Raw genomic sequence first — 21,155 nt, 5'->3', positions numbered from 1 at the left:
TCGCTTAAAAATAGCAAAACAAGAATTTCAAACTATGATGCAATTGGGGCATTTGAGACCTTCGAGCAGCAATTATGCATCCCCACTTCACATGGTTCCAAAAAAGGGAAGTCTGGAATGGAGACCTGTAGGAGATTATCGAGCATTGAACGCTCAAACAATAAAAGACAAATACCCTATTCCATGCTTAGCCGATTTTACTGCTGCATTGCACGGTACTAAAATTTTTAGTCATGTCGACCTGATTAAGGCATACCATCAAATACCAATTAACCCAGCCGACATCCACAAAACCGCCATATGCACACCATTCGGTTTATTCGAAAGTACCCGTATGCAATTCGGCTTATGCAATGCATCCGCGACTTTTCAACGTTTTATAGATGAAGTTACGCGGGATTTAGAAGATGTTTACGCTTTCGTCGATGACTTGCTCATAGCCTCTAAAGATTCTGAGGAACACTGCAGGCATTTGAAAGCTTTATTTTCCAAACTTCAGGAATATGGACTTTGCATAAATGTTTCAAAATGCACCTTTGGTCAAACGTCTATTGATTTCTTAGGTTTTCACCTTAGTGAAAATGGAATTGAACCTCTTCCTGACAAAGTCAAATGTATTTTAGATTTTCCTCAACCTACCACTCTCACTCAGCTTCGCCGATTTTTAGGCATGTTTAACTTTTACAGATGTTTCATACCTAAAGCAGCACATATTCTTTCTCCTTTAATGAAATTGTTAGAAGGCTATATGAATAAAAAGAAATCTCGTTCGCGTGTTCAGGATTCATCCCCACAATTAAATTGGAACGAGAATGCTGAACAAGCCTTTATTGCTGCCAAAAATGCCATTGCTCAGGCTACCCTTTTGAGACACCTATTCCCGGAGCCCAGCTAAGCATCTGGATAGATGCCTCAGACGTCGCAATAGGCGGCACACTTATGCAGTTGTCTCAACAAACATGGGAACCTATAGCATTTTTCTCTATGAAACTCAATAAAAGTCAACAGAAATGGTCCGCGTACAATAGGGAATTATTTTCTATTTATTCTGCAATTAAGAAATTCCGACACATGTTAGAGGGCAGAAATTTTATAATTTATACGGATCAAAAACCGTTAATATACGCTTTTAAACAGAACCCTCATAAATGTTCACCTCGACAATTGCAACATTTAGATTTTATTTCTCAGTACTCTACTGATATTAGGCATGTGCAAGGTTCAAAAAACGTCGTTGCTGACGCTCTTTCAAGAATCGAAATTGATTCCATAACAAAATCTCCATTTTTGGATTTAAAAAAATTTTCGGAAGCTCAACGGCATGATTCGGAGGTACAAGACCTTCTCAAAAACAACACATTATCTTTGAAACTGGAATTTAAACCGTGCCAATATTCTGATGGTAATATTCTGTGTGACATATCAACAGACATTCCTCGTCCATTTGTTCCGAATTCCTTTCGCAGACTCATCTTTAATCATCTGCATAATCTGTCACATCTAGGAATTGCAGCTACTACGAAGCTTATTTGTTCTCGTTATGTATGGCCCAACATGAAACGTCATATCAAAAATTGGGTGAAATCCTGTGAATCTTGCCAAAAATCGAAAATTACTAGGCATACTAAAGCACCACTGGGCACATTCTCTCTTCCTGATGCACGTTTTTCAGAAATCCATATGGATATCTTCGGACCGTTACCTCCATCAAAAGGCAACGTGTACCTTTTGACTCTAATAGATAGATTCTCCAGATGGCCTGAAGCCATTCCCATCCCGGATATGAAAACGGAAACCATTTGCAGAGCCATCTTCAACTGTTGGATATCTCGTTTTGGCTGCCCATCGATCATAACAACAGAACAAGGTTCTCAAATGAGATCCGCACTTTTTGTAGAATTTACGCGCATTTTGGGTATGAGTTGCCTAGTGATATGATAACGTCATCTAAGATATCTCCGTATGACACACAATTTATCACGAATCTTTGGCATAGAATGCAACAATTGAATCCAATAGCAACATCTGCACATTGCCAAGAAAAATGTTATGTAAGTGCTACCTTAAAGTCGTGTACGCATGTATACTTACGTGTCGATCGAGTAAAGCCACCTCTGTGCCAACCATATACAGGTCCGCATAAAGTCCTTTCTAGAACGGACAAAACTTTCACAATTGATATTAACGGTCTGAAATCTACTGTGTCTATAGACCGTGTGAAACCAGCCTATTTGCTTTCGGACTCTAATTTGCCTGAACTGAAAACAAATAAAGACTTAAAGACAGTTCAGCAGAATAAATCTGCAAACGAACTCTATAAGACACAAACTGTCACCAGATCGGGAAGACATGTTCACTTCCCTAAGAAACTTGCTTCTTACATAACAATTTAAAACATTTTTTTAAAATTCATATCTTAACATATTTCTTGTTATTTCATGTTTATTATATGTGTCAATACATTTTTATATATTGAATTGCATTTTGATCTTTTCTAATTTTGTAATCATGTAAAAAATACCCGACAGTACGGATCCTCTGAGATAATTTCATAACCTATGTTGTTCCTTTGAATAGCCATTAAAGGAACTGGGGGGAAACTCTGTGGTGATGGCGATAAGGAGCGCGCCTTGCGCCCTCCGATAAGTGTGGCAACCCTAGAGGAGAAGTTTGTTACGAGTAGCGAGCAGAGCGACACAGGCCGGCTGTCGGGAAGTGTGCGCGAAGTTCCGAAATAAAGCTTAATTTTTATTGTGCACTATATCTTGTTAATATTCATATTATGTAGTAAGAAGAACATAATCTGTGATATGGAATTCGAGGATTGGTGGTAAAAACATATAGGAAATCTCCATAAGCTGTACTCTAGTGTATCGTCGAGTGCATCCCGAGTTGTAGCGTGGAGAGTCTCGAGAGTACGTGGAATTGCAAGAACAACTAAACAGAGTCGGGAGCTGTACTCTGGTGCTTTGCAGTGAAGTTGTCTCTATCATTATAGCCTGATAGCCTGGAGGCTGTGTTGCTGATTGTTTCAGCGTGTTTGCAGTAGTTCTTCGACGACTGTAAAAACGTGATTTTGGAGCTGTTCTGAGAATATTGGACAATAAAGTGTGTTTTGATACTTCATCAAGTGCTGTTGTCATTATTCACTCCAAATCCACATAAACCCCGTACGTATGTAAAGGAAGAAAATAACGCAACAATATATACATCTTCATGCACAGAATGGCAATTGAATGAAAAAATATTACAGAAATTCAGAAATAATAGAACATTAATTATTCCAATCAACAGTTTTACAGTAGTTCAATTCTAATTTCAATTGAGTGTATTCCACCAATGTTAGCTTTTCATACTAGAAGCAAATAAACTGAAGAGCAATAAAAAAAAAGAAAATTTTTTTTAAAGGAATAATAAATAAAATTTAAAAAAAAAAAAAAAAGAGAGAGAGAACCTTGGAGTGAGCATATTTTTCTCTCTGCAACATGATCTTTTGTAGCAGTGCCTTTTTGATGCAGTGGTAAAAATAGAATCTGATTTTGTGATTTTCTGAATGAAGTCTTTCATTATAATTCCTATCTTTATTTTGGAAGGGTATACAGCACTTACATTTTAATGCAACCTTATATATTAACCTTGCTGCAATATGGCAATTTTTTACAGATGAAAAGGTAAAAGTTACTTATGCAGGTGCAAGTTTGGAGGCTTTCACAACTTTCTTTAAAAAGATAACTGAATCATTGGTATTTATCATAAAAATCGTTTTGTTTTTAGCAACTTAAAACAAAAAAAAAAAAAAAATAAATAAATAAATAAAACACATTTTTTAGGAATGAAAACCTGTAATTTTCCTCCTCATGTATACATCTATCTGCTTTTGCTAAAAAAACACCAGGGAATTGCATAAACTTGGCATTGAGCACCAGCTATCTATCAAACAAACTCATGATTAGACCCTTTATTAATTTTGCTGAAAAATACATATTCCTGCAATTCTTCCTTTCAGATTCCATTCAGAGCAAATTCCACAATCAAATACTTTAAAACTGAGTTTAAGGCAATAAATATCATGTTTTATATATATATATATATATATACAAACTCTCTATAATTTGGAATCGGGGGAAAATATGAAAATGGCAATGTTACTTGACCGAAGGATTGTTATGAGCATAGTTGCCAGAGTTAAGCTCATTCAGAAAATTTGGCAACTTTTACTAAGGTGGATGCATTAATATGTTAAGTACCAAGTTTAATCATGACTCCTTGTTAATTTTTTTTTTTTTTTTTTTTTAAATCAGCACTTCGACAAAATAAATAAATAATGTTAAAAAGAAAATTACTGGATCTATATTTATTCTTCCTGCTTATTTGGTTAGATTAGATTATCTGAATACCGCAAAACACACGAGAGGTATCTGCCTAAGGGAAGGGATGCCTTTTTGGAGGACTTTCTAAGGGAAACTGACTCCCAATCATGTTACACATTGAAAAATCATGAAAAAAACCAATGTATGCTGGGATCAAACTCCCAGTATTTCATGGTTTTAACCACTGTCCACTGTTAAGCACTGTTGTATATTTGAAATTGCATCATTACTCAGCTACTCATAAATTGATAAAAAGATGTTAAACATCTGGCCTTTAAAGCCAAAAAAAGTATAAACCGTTAACTATAAAAGTATCAAATATTATCTTAGAATACACAATCATTGTAGAGAATAAAGCCATCATTTAATAACTAATGATAGCATTCAATTGAAATGTTCAAGATCTGCAAAAACAGTTTCTTCTCAAAGGAAGGTGATTATGCTGTTAATTTATAGTGCCTGTCATTCTCTTAACAACAGATAAAATACCTTAATCAAAAGTTACAGAGGGCAGATGAAAACTTTTAACTAAAAAAATATATTTGAAAAGCAAGATCATCCTTTATTTAGCATGGAATTTTTGTGATTTACCTATAATGGATACGCAGAGGACACAGAATGAAGCAAAAAAGTGCCTGTAAAACAATCCAGCTTCTCTCAGGAATTACTCAAGACAGATAGACTTCCATGTGACTTTATGTGATTTCTCAATCAATACACTTTTTGAAAGAACTTAAAAAAAAGTGTCAAAAGCTAATGATCCTTTAATTAATTACACTAAAATATTAAATATAATGCTTATATTCCTATTAAATTAACTATACACACATTTCTTTCAAGTTTTTGAATAATTTCAGAATAAAGAGTCATACCTGATATAAATAAAGAGTCATACCTGATAATGTCGTAAGGCTAAAAAATAACAGGTCAGAAAACAATGAACTGAAGTCTTTCCACTTCATCCAAATGGGAATGCCTGCATTAAAAATTAAATTTATAAGAAAATTATTACACTAGCAGTCAAGTAAAAAAATAACTCAGTTTAAACTGACACATTAAAAAAAACTGCCAATATTTTTTATACCTGACATTTTTAAAAAAATACTTCTATGTTAAATAAACACAGAAAATTCCAACAACATGTGTTCTATTTGAAATGTAAAAATTTATTACCATGTCACCTCAGAAATGACATATATCGGAATATATACATTTGTTGCAGCAGTCCTACCATTCTTCAAAGCATTCAGAGAATGCTTCATTTGGTATATCATAAACAAGTTGTCGCATCATTTTGAATGTCTTGAATTACCTGAAAACTTTGAAACCACAGAACCATGCCCATAAAAGAGGACAGTCAAAGCAAAATACTGCCCAGTGCCATGTACAATAACAATTAGGAGGGAAATAGCAAATTACAAATCATTGTGCAATATATAGAGAAAAATGTTCTTTTGCTATTTATTTATAATACAGTCAAAAGTCGTTAATCAGGACTCGTCGGGACTTCGGCGATTCCGGATTATCGATTTTTACGGATTATAGATCATCAGTTTAAATCTGGTAAGATGGCATGCAGAAATTATAAAATTAAAAATATGAAACCGTAATTTATGAAATAAAGAACAGTTATGATCTAAAGGGTATCAAAATTTACAAAAAAAAAAAAAAAAAAAAAAAGCTTAATATTTATTTGTTTACTTTATTAAACATTTCTTTCAATGTAAGTTGTTTAAGTTGCTTCGTTTTTTATGTGATAATACATTCTCTTTAATTCTTTAAACAGACATAATTTCTTGTTCAGTTACAAAGTTCCGCTGTTCAAGTCCTATAATTGTTGTGTCGAGAATACCGAGTAATTTGTCAATTGAAATTTTTTCGTTTTCAATAACCTCTGTCACTTTCTTCGCTATCGGAAGCAAATTATAATGACGAGGAATTTGATTTAAATCATATCAAAGATGGAGTACATTGAGATGAAATACTACATTTAATAAGGAATTATAAGCCAAATAAAATAAACACATCTGCCCTGAAGATAAGGATAGTGCTGACAGATCAACTTCCAATTCATTGCGCGGCGTTAAAGATAAACAAAGTTTAGATAAACAAAGAATATGCCTTTATCCATTTTTTGTAGCAATTCCACTTTTTGTTTAATGAACTTCGAAACATACTTTCACTTTGTAGATCATTTACATATTAATAAATATATATCAGAAATTCTATTTGACATAATCGAAAGTTCAAGCTTACTTTTATAAAATTGCTCTAACAGTCTGCAAAAAATAATAAGCCGGATTCAATTCGAAGATTAAGGAACAACGCAATCTGCAACATTAACTGAAATAGATAATTAAATACTTTTAGCTTAGCTAATACCATCCGTTATACATTAAACGCACACTCGTAAACGTATTTTGCGCACGCGCACAAGCATATTGTCAGCCGTAAAGGCCTTACGCGCATGCGTCAAAGCGACGCATGCGCAGAAAGTTTGAAGCTTTGAGGTCCGGATTATAGATCATTCCGGAATATGGGTGTCCGAATTAACGACTTTTGACTGTATATAGATATACTGAATTGGTAAGACACACAGAATAACACAGAAAGGCATATAGCCTTTAAAAAGAAGCTAAAACTACAAACTCATAAAGATTAGTGGTACTTAAGTATTTCACAACCACTTGAATAGAAGTCACCAAACTCCGGCGATCATGCACTCAGTTCTTTAGGTAACGATATCCTATATAACAGCTTTCTACATAACCATATCCACTGCAAGTTGCAATCCAAGAATTCACCGAGTCACCTTTTTCTTTTGGGAAAAACGGCCAAACTGTGCCAAGGTGGCTGCATTAATGCATAAGTACCAGATTGGCAACACTTTAAGAATGGAAAATTGACAAGTTTGTTATAATTACTAAAAATAAAAAATATCCCAATTTTATATCAACAAATTCAAGATAAGGTTCAGACAGTGTCATAAATTGGAATATTTTAGAAAAATATATGTTTGTTCATGATATTGAACGAAAAATAGCCTATATAATCAATACTGTGTAATAATTATATGAAACGTTGAAAAACGTATGCAAAACATAAAACAAATCCTAAAAGTCCCTTTAAAGTACCGGTCAGAAATGCTCTCTGAAAATTAAAAAGGTACTTTAACTCATTTTTTAAAAATAATTTCACAATTTTGATATATTTAGCAAGCTTATATACACATTAGGATTTATACAACGAAAATGACAACCAATATTTACTATTCGCTAGTCAGTTTAAATACATAGCGGGCATCAGACCACATACTATTCTCCGATATTAACTAGAGCTGTTTTTCAAGTCAAACAGCATAATATATGTTATTAATATTTTCCTATGTTCCATTACACATTCTGCAAAATGTTTTCTGGCATGTTAAATTATGCATGGGAATTATTAAAATTTGTTTAAACTAAATTCAATATTCCTGTATCAGAGAATTACTCCATAATGAATGATTGATTAATAAACTAAATTCGGAGGAAATTTTTTTTAAATACAAGCTGTTAGAATTTCATTGTTACACATAAAGTTTCAGATTATCCTCTACAAGTAATAAAAGCAAACGGGTACAAAAGTTTTCTAACCTAAGGATTTCTGTATAATATCTGAAATTAAATATCTCATATAACTTATATACTCAGCGTCTTTTTGTGAACTACGCAATATTTCTGCAGCGCCAGCTACTTGCGGTTTACTCATTTTTTGTTTTTCCAATAATCAGGAACACGAAAAATTACGTTTCGCACAGCAGACGCCTAAACTAAATCAAAACATAACACACTTTGAGCGGAGATGAGATGTACTCAGACTCTCATCTTCACTCAAAGCTGTGTTCTTTCATTAAATACGAAACAACATTTTATATCTTATCTCATTATTGTTTCAAATTTATAAAATATAATTTAGTGAATTTATCAGGAATTAAAATTAAGAATGAACATTTAATTTTTATTTTTCACAGTTTAGATGGTCTGGCAATAGTTTACATCTGTTCCAGTTGCAGCATTGCACAACGTCACGTAACAACAGTGTAATTTTTATGATAAAAGACGGTGTACTCTCAGTAAAGTTTACGTGAAAGCTCTCACTACATCCATCGCAAGGAAAGGAATTGGGTGAGTAGTATGTCTTAAAGCGGGCATTTAATTAAATTTGATAATAAACTGTATATTCAAGCAGTTATTTTGTGTTGCAGATCATATGAAATAAGATTTTGTGGTCATGTTAACAATTGCTATAAAAATATAAATTATTTCTTTCAATCTTTACAATATATTATATAATGCAGGGAATTTCAAGGTAGAATAAATTTCGACAGTTTGTTCCAATGTGCATTTGTAATTTTGAAAATTAAAATTTGAAACATAAAAGGAAGGGTATTGTTAATACAAGCAGGAACTGTAATTAAGTAGAAATATAAAATGTGTGTAGTCTGCCAAAAAAAGTGTATTTGCCAGTAATTTTTATTTAGATATGTTTTCTCTGGAAATTCCAGCTTTCCTGACGTTTTTAACAGGAGCTATCTGTCTTTTTTTTTTAAAAAATATTTTTCAACTTTAATAGCATTTTGTGAAATATGTGGTTTATTAACAGAGTGATTTATTGGAGGTATTATTCAAAAGTTGTTCATAGTGTCATTACATAGGAATATAATTTTAGATATTGCAGATTTAATTTCTCATCAGACCATACTAAACATTGCAAGTTATGTATATGAGTACTCTGTTTACACTAGACGAGTATTTGATCTATTATGCCAAGCTGTGAAAAACGTTAGGGTAGATTTGTTAAACTTCCTTAATTGATTAATGCAGATTTTGATTTAAATATATAAATCAAAGTAATTCTTTATGTGATTAAGCAACTGGTTGAAATAATACAAGTAAAACTATGTGAAATACAATATAAAAAGGCAGTGTTTCAGTATGTGAAATTTATGAAAACTTCAAAATACCATTAAAAAGATAAGATGTATTTTATTCATAGGTAAATATTAAATACCTCCTTATTAAAGTAGCTAACTTATATACTTTGATGATGGTTAAAATTAATTTTGTAAATTAGAAATAACTGTGGCAACCATTGGTGAATGTTCCTCTTTATCTTTAGTTTTGTCATTTCACTTCATTTCAGATTCATTTGATTTTTTGTATATGTTCTACAGGTCTTGGATCTATAAAGTTGTATTCATGATTCAACATAAATTTGATGAACATGCTAGTAATCTTAATATATATCCTTCATATGAATGTTCTTTTAAAATCTCCATTAGAGTTTTGTCACCTCAGTCTGGTGGAAACATTCATTCGTCTGCAAATTCTATGAAAACGCATTTTTTCAGAAATTTCTGTTTACTACTTTCTTACTATGTTCTTTTGCTGGGTAGAGTAGACTTTAAGGTACCCCTTGTATTATGGCAAAGTTGCTGTTTGATTTATCGCCAAGTTGTTGTTTCATTTATGGTAGCCTGAATAGTTGAATGTTCTGGAAACCCTATTGTGACGTAATTGGGTGCATGATTCTGGGAAATTTTGAATCATGGGATGTTTTGTAAGCGTTTTTGTGGTGTGTGTTGGTTTGATTCTTTAGACGGTAGAATGGCCAAATGTAGTAAGATTAATTTGAAGTTTCTGTACAATTCGGAGTGAAAGGGGAAAAGAGCTTTAATTGACTGGTGAGTAAATGAAGGTTTACTTAGTAGCCATTATAAGTGTCCTGTATGTAGGAAGGATATGCGTCTAGTTGAACATAAAAACCGTTTAGATGGATTTGAATGGGTTTGTAGAAAGAAAGGTTCAGATGGTCACTATGTGAAGCGTTTGATCAGAAAGAGTACCTGGTTTGAAAAAAGTCATTTGAGTACGATTGGTATTTTGATTTTTGCGTGGCTCTGGGTGTGTACAAAGTGAACTCGAAAATCGTAAGTGAATATTTGCTTTTGGTAATGCTTAAATGTATAACATGTTTTTCCTTTTTTATGTTATTTTATTGTTTGGTTTAAAATTTATTTTATTGAGATTATGTATTTTTTGTTTGGGTTTTCATCCGCAGAGAACCTGTTGGCGCTTCGGGAAAGAACCCTTTGGCGCCGTTGCAGTTTTACTCGCCAAGCTCGCGCCTCATCGAGGATGAGCCAAAGAATATGCATAGACACTCTTTGGATGAGCCGAGCTGTAAGCATGATATTTTGTAAACGTGGTTTTTAGTGATGTAAATTCTAGTTAGCAGACAATGGTAGTAAAAATTTTCACAAATAATAAGTATGTAGATATAAAACTAACAGGTTAAACATGATATATGAAAATAAATTTGTATTAAATTCAAGTTAGCACAGAAAACAATGTATTAAACATAACGGGAAGTAAAAATTCATTTAAAAAATAACAATTAGTATTCTTATACTTAGGTTTACAATATACTTATATGTATTTTCTCTAATTCATATAGAATACTAATACTTCTATTACAAGTGTCTTTTTTCACTATTAAGTACTTTGCCTGTTGATTGATGTATTTTGGTAAGAGCCATGCCCATGTAATAAATTAATGAATGCATGACCTTTAATATATCCATTTTACATAGTTTTAAGTATTTTTTTTTTTTTTTTTTTCTTTTTCAAGTTACTTGCATACAGCTTAAAGCATTTTACTTTGAAACAAATACCTATCCTTTTTCATAATATATTTCACAATACAAATAACCTTCAACAGTAATCAAATTTTCTTCAGTAGCATTTTTAATAAAACTAGAATTTATACATTTTAAAATTATTATAGGGGTTGGAAACCTCATGGTTCTGCGTGCTTACAGCTGTTAATAATTAAGAACATAATGTGAACAGCCATGTTACAAATTAGCATTCACCCCTCCCGCCATAATTTCTTCCTTTGATCCTGAACGGACAACCCGAGAACCGGCATCTTTCGACGAAAACTTCTTTAATTATGCGAAAATATTTCTATCTATTCGTTGTTAAAAAATTCAGAAAAAATAATAATAAATAAGAGAAAAATAATATAAATCTCCAAATGCGAACTACGACAACCTTCGCATAAGCGAATAGGATGAATTAGCTAGGTTACCAGGTTTGAACTATTATCGCCAAAGTTGGCGATGTCTACATTTACCGGGTTCTCTGCGGAAGTGCTTCCTTTTGTTCGCCTATATTGTAGAATTTGGTGCTCCTTTGACTTTTTAAGTGAAAGTATATCGATCGATGTGTACATGGACAAAGTAAAGGGAGTGTGCAATGCAAGTTTGTGCAATTCTGGGATTCTTTTTTTTAAGTAAAAATAGGTCAATGTGTACATGGATAAAGTTAAAAGAGTGCGCAATGCCATTTTTGTGCAATTCGGGGATTTTTTTTTAAGTGAAAATAGGTCGACGTGTACATGGATAAAGTCAAAGGAGTGCACAATGCCGTTTTTTGTGCAATTCCAGGGATTTTTTTTTAAAGTGAAAATAAATCGATGTGTACATGGATACCGAGTTTGTGCAATTGCTTGTCTTGTTATTTTGGTTTTGTGTAGCGGCAACTTTTGGCGTAAAAATCACCTTTTCGCAAGCCAAAATAACAAGTCAAAGAATTGCACAAAATTGGTATCCATGTACTGCCCAAAATCGCTAAGGGGTACCCTAAACTATACTTTTACCCTTTTGCTTGACAAATAGACTTTTGTTAGTCCATGATTTTTCTCAGGTCAACCGATTTTACCTTTCAAGTAATTAATAAAAATGAGGGTAAAAATATAAATAAGGGTGCTCCTTGGCAATTGGCCAGCAAGGCAGAATTTCAAGATGGATGCTACACAAAACCAAAATAACAAATCAAAGAATTGCACAGACTCGGTGTCATGTACACATCAATCTATTTTCATTTAAAAAAACCGGAGAATTGTCCGAGCCTGGCATTGCGCACTGACTTTGTCCATGTGCACATCGATCTATTTTCACTTAAAAATCGAAGGAGCATCCAATTCTACGCTACAACCAAACAATGTATAATCTCAATAAACTGAATTTTAAATCAGACAATGAAATAACATCAAAAAGAAAATACATCTTATTGTATCTATGAACTACATAAAGGAAATATCCACTAACCTTACTTCCAAATTTCTGTGTCTGGCATACAAAATTCCTTAACAGTATCCAAACCCTTTCATGAAACCATGTTCCTTTTTTAGTGGAACTCTTAATATGGTGAACCTTTTTTGCGACAAACCCATTCAAAGCCATCTAAAGGATCTTTACGTTTGACCATATGCATTTTATTCATACAAACAAGTTACTTATACCGTTGAATTACATCCAACAAAGTTTCTTTTCTTCTGTCCTTAACCACTTGAAAAAAAAAAAAGAAAAAAAAACTGCCGCTCTCTTGTTCTATACGACCAAACACTCACTTTACGATACAAAGCACACAATACACGGTATACTTCTTAACTGGACATCCAACAAATATTTTCCCATCAGTCAAATTCACTGCCACCAATCGCATCATAATAGGGTTTCCATAACATTCAACTACTCAGGTTACCACAAATGAAACAACTTGCCGATAATCCAAGGGGCACCCTTAAATACAGACTAACCAAAATGAGCAACAAACTTAACTCGCATAGTTGTTTCAAAGAGTTGTTTTGTTTTCACTCCTATTTTGTTGTCTATTCCTTTATTTGATGATAGTTAGTTCTTCAGCCCAGCAATATATAAAGAGTAAAAAAGAAGAAAGGAAGACCTGGAATCATGAAACCAGTTATTGACACTAAGACCTTTCTTTCCCTCTTGTAGATTTATACATTGCATCTCCAAATACTATGCTTTGCAACTAATTTCATCTGGTTGTCGTCTTTGCATTTTCACTTAGTGCACAAAATCTCATGTTCAAAGAAGAAAAACATCGTTTCTTTTTCAGTTGATGGTAAATTAAATATTGTTATCTTTTGAAAGGAAAATCTAATGAAGGGTATAAAAGAATGAATATCACGAAAAAACTGCTGTTTATTGTCGACTAAATAGAAAGATAAAATGGTCAGTATTTTACAGAGGAAATAACAAATGAAAGAATGATACGAGGTCTAAAAATATGCATAAAAATAAAATATATTGTATATCGTAAATATCATTTAAAGTTATTGCTTCTTTTTCTTAATTGATTATATAAAGTAAAAAGGGTAAATATTTTAGAGCAAAAATGAAATGTTGAATTGATGATATCGAATGAAAAATGTTTTAATTAAAACAATCTGAGAGTGAAATATGTTCCACATTAAAAAATCTCGCAATTTCGTTGGCTGATTTTGGTGACTGAGGTACCTCCTTTTAAATTAACCAAATAACAAATGCACCTAATATTCTTTTGAAGACTTCTAGAATGAGTACACTAATAACTTCTGAACCCTTAGAAGCTACCTTATGTTTATTTGACTTCATTTTTACATAAAAGTTATAAAAGATCCCCAGAATATAACACAAAGACACAAAGTGAATAGATGGGGATGACAAAATTGCCAAATGATCACAAACCTATAATTTGTGAAGGAGGGTAATTTCTTCATAATAGAGTGAACTGATCGATTATAAAACAGTTGTAAGTAAGCTTAAGTAATTAAGTTCAGTAAGTAATAAGTAAGCCGAAGTGCATAATATCAAATATTATAAGGGCATATTTTTCCCAACATTTAAAATTAAATTCCATATATTCTGTGCTTTTCTATTTTCTTACCTGAGACCTCAAAAAATGGAAATTTTGGCTGATCTTTGGAATATGGTAACTGGTAGTTTAGCGACATTTTGGAGGCGATAAAGGTTACTACCTAGGACTTTGGTAATAATGTGAGAAGTAGTCAGTTCCGATTATGCATTATTTTGTGTGAGGGAAATGAGAGATCATGAGATATGTCATGTGACATTAATGGACGAATTACAGTTCTTTAATCGCAAAAGGGGGGAAATCTGGAAAAAAATCTGGAAATTTTGTATTTAGCTTTATTTTGTGTTGTGTGAAACAATGTTGGTTAATTTTTGGATCCCATGGCCCTAACTAAAGTGAATTCGAAATGGCTATTTAGGCATTGTGATAAAGAGAATTTTGCTTTTTATTTAGCGGAGGAAGTATGGAGGAAAAATTCGCAGATTAGGTTAAGTTAGTATTTTTAATTATTTGAGGATATTATTTTTATGCATTGTTCTAAATGTAAGGAGTAAATAAAGTAATATCGTATTATTGGAAAATTGTTATTAGCAATGATTTAGTTTAAAGTAATTAGGATTGTAAGCTAATTTTTATTAATTTAATGTATGTGCTTATTTATATTTTAAGTAGTGTTTTTGAATTTAATTATATTTTAATTAAATGATAGTTATTTTGTGAATTTTATGTTTGTAGGAATTTGGTAAACATTTCAGTTGAAGTAAACATGTATGGAAATAATTTAAATATTTGACACTAAGTATTTGTAACCATTTGTAATGTTTGAGGTATGAATTCGTTGGTGACGTTTATAATATAGTAATAGATAATTGAGAGGTAAAAGTTTTTGGATATTTTATTTATTTTATACATGGAAATGTTCATCTTTGGAAAGGGTATATACTTTTTTGCGATCAGGTAATTTCATATATGTTCTTTTTACCAGATTTAAAGATTCACAAAATTTTCATGCATTTTCGTGAAATTTTTGTAATTTATGACAAAAAAGCAGTGTACATGGATATAGTGAAGAGTGTGCGCAATGCCATTTTTGTGCAATTCTGGGATGTTTTTTTAAGTAAAAATAAGTCGACGTGTCGAGTGGTTTAGTGATATTTTAATTAAATGATAGTTATTTTGTGAATTTTATGTTTGTAGGAATTTGGTATATGTTTCAGTTGAAGTAAATGTGCATGGAAATAATTTAAATATTTGACACTAAGTATTTGTAACCATTTGTAATGTTTGAGGTATGAATTCGTTGGTGACGTTTATAATATAGTAATAGATAATTGAGAGGTAAAAGTTTTTGGATATTTTATACGTGGAAATGTTCATCCTTGGAAAGGGTATATATTTTTTCGCGATCAGGTAATTTCATATATGTGCTTTTTACCGAGTTTAAAGATTCACAGAATTTTTTTGCATTTTCGTGAAAATTTTTGTAATTTATGACAAAAAAGCAGTGTAGATGGATAAAGTTAAGAGTGTGTGCAATGCCATTTTTGTGCAATTCTGGGATGTTTTTTTAAGTAAAAATAAGTCGACGTGTAAATGGTTTATGTGTATGTGCTATTCTGAAAAACGCGCTAGGAGTTTGCGATTGTGCACTTTTTCCCAATTTTGCAGTTAATATTTGTCATGATTAAGCAGTTTTGTTACATAAAATTTCTAGCATAAGTGTAATTTCGCTAGTAGATTGTTGGAAAAAGAGTTCAGTAAATAAAAAGAAAAGAAACATGTCTTTACTTTGTGAAGACAAAATGGCGGCCAAAAAAAAAAAAATAGAGGGTTGCTGTAGCAGAGTTGGTCGCCAAATTTTCGCCAAAAAATCGCCAAGTTACCATAATCCAAAGATCAACTGAAATTTTTTTCCTACTACCGTAATTTTCGGAAGAAACGCTGCGGCGTTTACGTGTTTGAAACTTAAATTTTCAGCGGGTGCGGCGTTTCTACCCATGCGGCGTTTAGGTGCACTAAAAATAAAATATTTCCTATGATGGTCATTGTACATAGTTTGGATGGCCTTGTCATTGTGCATAGATTGGTGCTGTTCCCACACAAAAGACCACTCAGTTGCTTTTTGCGAATAGGGAGCGGAAAATTTTTGAAAATGTCTCTAAACTGCATAGAAGCTATACATTTCGTACCTTTAATTTATTTTTGAGTTATGGTTTCATTTCATGCATTTTTCTTAACTGGTATGTCATATATCAGGACTTAGGTTGAGTTTTTGCATCTATACGGCCCACGACGATGTCATGCGCAATTTAATTTATTGCAGCGTTTACGCTGATGCGGCGTTTCTGTGTAATTTTAATTTTTTTCACACAATTTTTCTCGAGTGCGGTGTTTACGCTGATGCGGCCTTTCTTCCGGAAATTACAGTACTTGTTTTGAAGATTTATCATATATGAAATTGAACTATCAGATATAAGTTTTAGTATAAGAAAAGTGTTATGTTTGTTATGTCAGAAAAAATATTTCTGGCTTAACAAACGTGTGAAATGTTTGTGATGTCAGAATATTTTTTATCATATTTGATATCCAAAGCCTACCAGCGGCCGAGCAGTAAAGTCGCTGAACACTAGTAGTTCGGTCCGAGGGTCGAATCCCGCGAACGGGCTGCTTGCATGGGTGTTTTCGTGGTTTTCCCCATGTGTAATGTGTATACGAGCCAGTTTCCCGTAGAAAGTAGCCCACCAGCGGCCGAGCGGTAAAGACGCTGAACACTGGTAGTTCAGTCCAAGATTCGAATCCCACGAACGGGCTGGCTGCATGAGCGCTTTCGTGGTCTTCCCTATGTGTAACATGTATACGAGTCAGTTCTCCTTAGAAAGTCCTCCACGAAGGCATACTACCCTTTAGGCAGATAGCCCTCGTGTGCTTTGCCTTAATTAAATACAGTCAAAAGTCGTTAATTCGGACACCCATAATCCGGAATGATCTATAATCCGGACCTCAAAGCTTCAAACTTTCTGTGCATGCGTCGTATTGACGTAAGGCCTTTACGGCTGAGAATATGCTTGTGCGCGTGCGCAAAATACGTTTACAAGTGCGCATTTAATGTATAACAGACGGTGTAAGCTAAGCTAAAATTATTTAATTATCTATTTCAGTTAATGTTGCAGATTGCGTTGTTCCTTAATCTTCGAATTGGATCCGGCTTATTATTTTTTGCAGACTGTTAAAGCAATTTATTAAAAGTAAGCTTGAACTTTCGATTATGTCAAATAGAATTTCTGATATATATTTATTAATATGTAAATGATCTACAAAGTGAAAGTATGTTTCGAAGTTCATTAAACAAAAAGTGGAATTGCTACAAAAAATGGATAAAGGCATATTCTTTGTTTATCTAAACTTTAACATTTGTTTATCTAAACTTTGTTTATCTTTAACGCTGCGCAATGAATTGGAAGTTGATCTGTCAGCACTATCCTTATCTTCAGGGCAGATGTGTTTATTTTATTTGGCTTATAATTCCTTATTAAATGTAGTATTTCATCTCGATGTACTCCGTCTTTGATATGATTTAAAACAAGTTCCTCGTCATTATAATTTGCTTCCGATAGCGAAGAAAGTGACAGAGGTTATTGAAAACGAAAAAATTTCAATTGACAAATTACTCGGTATTCTCGACACTGCAATTATAGGACTTGAACAGCGAAACTTTGTAACTGAACAAGAAATTATGTCTGTTTAAAGAATTAAAGAGAATGTATTACCACATAAAAAACGAAGCAACTTAAACAACTTACATTGAAAGAAATGTTTAATAAAGTAAACAAATAAATATTAAGCTTTTTTTTTTTTTTTTTTTTTTTTGTAAATTTTGATACCCTTTAGATCATAATTGTTCTTTATTTGATAAATTACGGTTTCATATTTTTAATTTTATAATTTGTGCATGCCATCTTACCAGATTTAAACTGATGACTTATAATCTGGAATCGCCGAAGTCCCTATTAACGACTTTTGACTGTAATATAATCCAATCCCTTAGATAGTCCTCCACGAAGGCATCCCTCTCCTTAGGCAGATAGCTCTCGAGGCTTTGCCATAATCACACACACGTATTCGATACCCAGTGAAAGAGGATGCCTTAACTTTCCAAGCTTTATGGTTCTAGCCATGAAATTTTAAAGTTCCTCAAAATATCATGAATAAATCGTATTTTCTTGACTATAATTAAAAAACAACTCTCTCACATTGTGCCTTGATCTATTTTATTGTAATATACTTCCGATCTGAAATTGGATACATTAAAACCTGGCAAGAATTTTTCTATGTAATGAGTAAGAAAGTTCTGTATGGAATTTTGTGTGCATAATGCTGAGAGGGTTAACGAATAATAATTCTTCAAAACAGTTAGATGGCTTAGATTAAATGTATATTGAAATAAAATTCAGATTTGAAAAATCAAAATTAATAACATATTTATGATACAATAGTAAATTTCTGTACTCACCAAATCATATTTATAGCTAACTTTTTATAGTAAATTATTTTATGTAAACAAGTTATTAAAATAAAAATTATGTATGCTTTGAACTTTTCATTTAATTATTCTTTTTATTTCTGGCGTTAGAACATGCTGTGAATAACTGCGTATTGTAGATAACCATCCTTAAAAGTGACCAGTATTTCTTTAAATATACATATATACATATATATATATATATAAAGTAAAGTACAAAGAACAAATGATATAGATCAAAATTATCTGGAACCATAAATTATCATTGTAGATTTTGTTGTACAAGTTTCCTCTGCTTTGCAAGAGTAAATGGGAACTTTTCATATCCTGAAATGATACAAAATGAACAGTTGCCATTAATTTATACAGATAGATACTTTGAGTGCTTTCACATCTTCAGAGAAACATTAAATTGTCCCACACGTCTCGTGAAACTAAAAATTACAATGAAAGAAATAAGGAGATGAGAAATATATGGATAAAGTAATGTGAATGAACAGGAATACTATGCATACAATGTAGTTTCATCCTCCAGTACTGGAAAAAGAGTGAGTGCTTAAAGCAATAAAAGAGGGGAACAGTAATAAAGGATGTGTTGAATCATTTAAAATTCAGTAATGAAAGGTGTGTCCTTCAGTGGGAGGAAAGAGAGAGAATGATGACCATCTCTAAATATCTTGTCATTTGTATCTGTAAGATTATTGTGTCTACAGTTTCAGTGTTAGCAACTAAACTGTGCTGTGGCTAAGGTGCAAAGGTGGTATGGAAGATTTATTAACCTTTTAAAGTCTGAATTGAGATCCAGGTTTATTTTTCCTTTTTGCGTGTTTCACTTAGCTTAAAGATATCAGTCATTAAATTGGGAAGAAAAAAATTTTGATAATCCCAATTGGGAACATTGAGCACTTCTGATTGAATTCACTATGCTATGCTGGTTTTAAAAATAGACAGTGATGATGAGTAGACTAAGTAATAAGCAAAGAAGTAAGAAATTATGAAAGATTTATTTTTAAGCACAGATATGAATTTAGATGAAATTTATAAATTTAAATAAAACAATTCCCGCCCCCCCTTTTTTTTTTTTTTTTTTTTTTTTTTTTTTTTTTTGTACAGAACCTGCAAAAAATTTTACTTATATTCCATGGAAAGCAATGAACTCATTGCATTCCAATCTTACATTTATTCCATACTGTGCACATCTACTTTGAATTGTTGCCATAAAGTAAAGACCAGCATTCTTCTGCTGTGATATAGATTGGGGAACTTTTGGCCCTGGTTAAGGCCTATCCTTTCTTGCTACAATCATAAAAGAGCAATTGTAACTTACTGAAGAAGCTTCAAATGAGTGAGATAGTTATTTTTTCAGCGAGTTCCTGCATCTAAAAGCCCTGCAGACATGGTATCCATATTTAATGAATTTACAAATAAATGTCACTACCATTTCTTATTGTGAAGTTGGGGACAGCAGTTACTTAACTTTTTTTGTAACAGGTAATTTCTATCGTCAAATACATGTGTACTTCACAAGTACTCTGTTCTAAGCATGTGTGCTCACTCTAGGTATTTTGCAAAAGATAATTATAACAGTGGGGTTTCTCCATTACTATTCTAACATTCCAGTGGATTGGCCACCCTTCTGATTGGAAGGGGGGGTAAAAAAAAGGTAAACTCTACCTATTCCAGAATTATATTTATGAATCAAATTTGGTTGTTGCTTATCCACTTTTCCCCCCTTTTTTGGGGGGGATGTGAATATCTTTTTATTAAGTGGTCTAGAAGATGAAAGCAATAATTTGAAGAAGCAGTGACTACAGAATTAATAATTCCATTGGCACATAAATATTGATCTGTCGTAATGATAATCAAATGTACCCCCCTTTTTTTTATTTCTTTAGAAGACATCAGTAGACAGTTTTGGATTCAGTGTCCTGGGATAGTTTCTGTATCTTTATATCAGGATTTGCAAATCCTTTCATCAAATGATAAGAAGTAAAAAAAAAATTCTTCTTGAAAAGGGTTAATAATAGTTGACATAAGGTTAGTGGCAACTAGTAATAGGCTTTACTTTAGAAGAATTGTATATTGTTTTTCATTTCTTTTGTTGTTTATTTGAAGTTTGCTGTGTAACTTGTTCTTCAAAAATGTTTTAGCCAATTGACAATCCATTAATAATATTAACATGTCCACAATCAGAAAGAACAACATAACTAAGAGTATTATCTTCAGCACCTCTTCGTTAGACATGTGATCAGTCTCATCAGATAGAAATTGAGGTATTTCAAGTTCATCATCGTGTTAGGTTATTTGAATTGGGTAAAGCCACGGGTCTGCCCTTCTAAGACTAGAGATGCCTTCATGGAGGACTTTCTGAAAGAAACTAGTTTGTATTCTTGTTAAATATTCATCAGAAATATCTGATATATCAGAATTCATAAATGTCATCAGATGTTCAACAGTTGCCTCTACAGTTTTAAATTGTTCCTTTGTGTTATGATAAAAACTACTAAGAAACATTTAGCACCTTTCACCATGAAATCTGAACAAGATTCCCTTTCACAT

The 21,155-nt window shown here is 32.4% G+C and overlaps 2 protein-coding genes across 3 annotated transcripts in view; one reads left to right on the top strand and one right to left on the bottom strand.

Moving 5' to 3' along the window:
• The window catches only part of LOC118182906 (peroxisome biogenesis factor 10-like), a 34,956-nt gene extending 26,751 nt beyond the window's left edge, over positions 1 to 8,205 (bottom strand). Inside the window, exons 1-2 of the mRNA XM_035352294.2 lie at positions 8,006 to 8,205; positions 5,266 to 5,346 (exon numbers count right to left, since the gene is read on the bottom strand). Coding sequence (XP_035208185.1) covers positions 5,266 to 5,346; positions 8,006 to 8,120 — 196 coding nt within the window. The 5' untranslated portion in view covers positions 8,121 to 8,205. The remainder of the gene's footprint in view (positions 1 to 5,265; positions 5,347 to 8,005) is intronic.
• A 179-nt stretch (positions 8,206 to 8,384) lies between these two features.
• stc (nuclear transcription factor, X-box binding stc) overlaps positions 8,385 to 21,155 on the top strand; it is a 52,035-nt gene continuing 39,264 nt past the window's right edge. The window contains exons 1-2 of one of the 2 annotated variants that reach the window (XM_035352291.2): positions 8,385 to 8,536; positions 10,473 to 10,594. The gene's annotated coding sequence lies outside the window, so the exon portion shown is untranslated. The remainder of the gene's footprint in view (positions 8,537 to 10,472; positions 10,595 to 21,155) is intronic. The other variant, XM_035352293.2, reaches the window with a different exon arrangement.

This window comes from Stegodyphus dumicola, chromosome 7 (genome assembly GCF_044657685.1).
Source record: "Stegodyphus dumicola isolate Sdum_Otavi_A_Nest chromosome 7, ASM4465768v1".
NCBI lineage: Eukaryota > Metazoa > Arthropoda > Arachnida > Araneae > Eresidae > Stegodyphus > Stegodyphus dumicola.
Note: the sequence above shows the minus strand (reverse complement) of the source record. Positions and strands in the feature narration are given on the sequence as shown.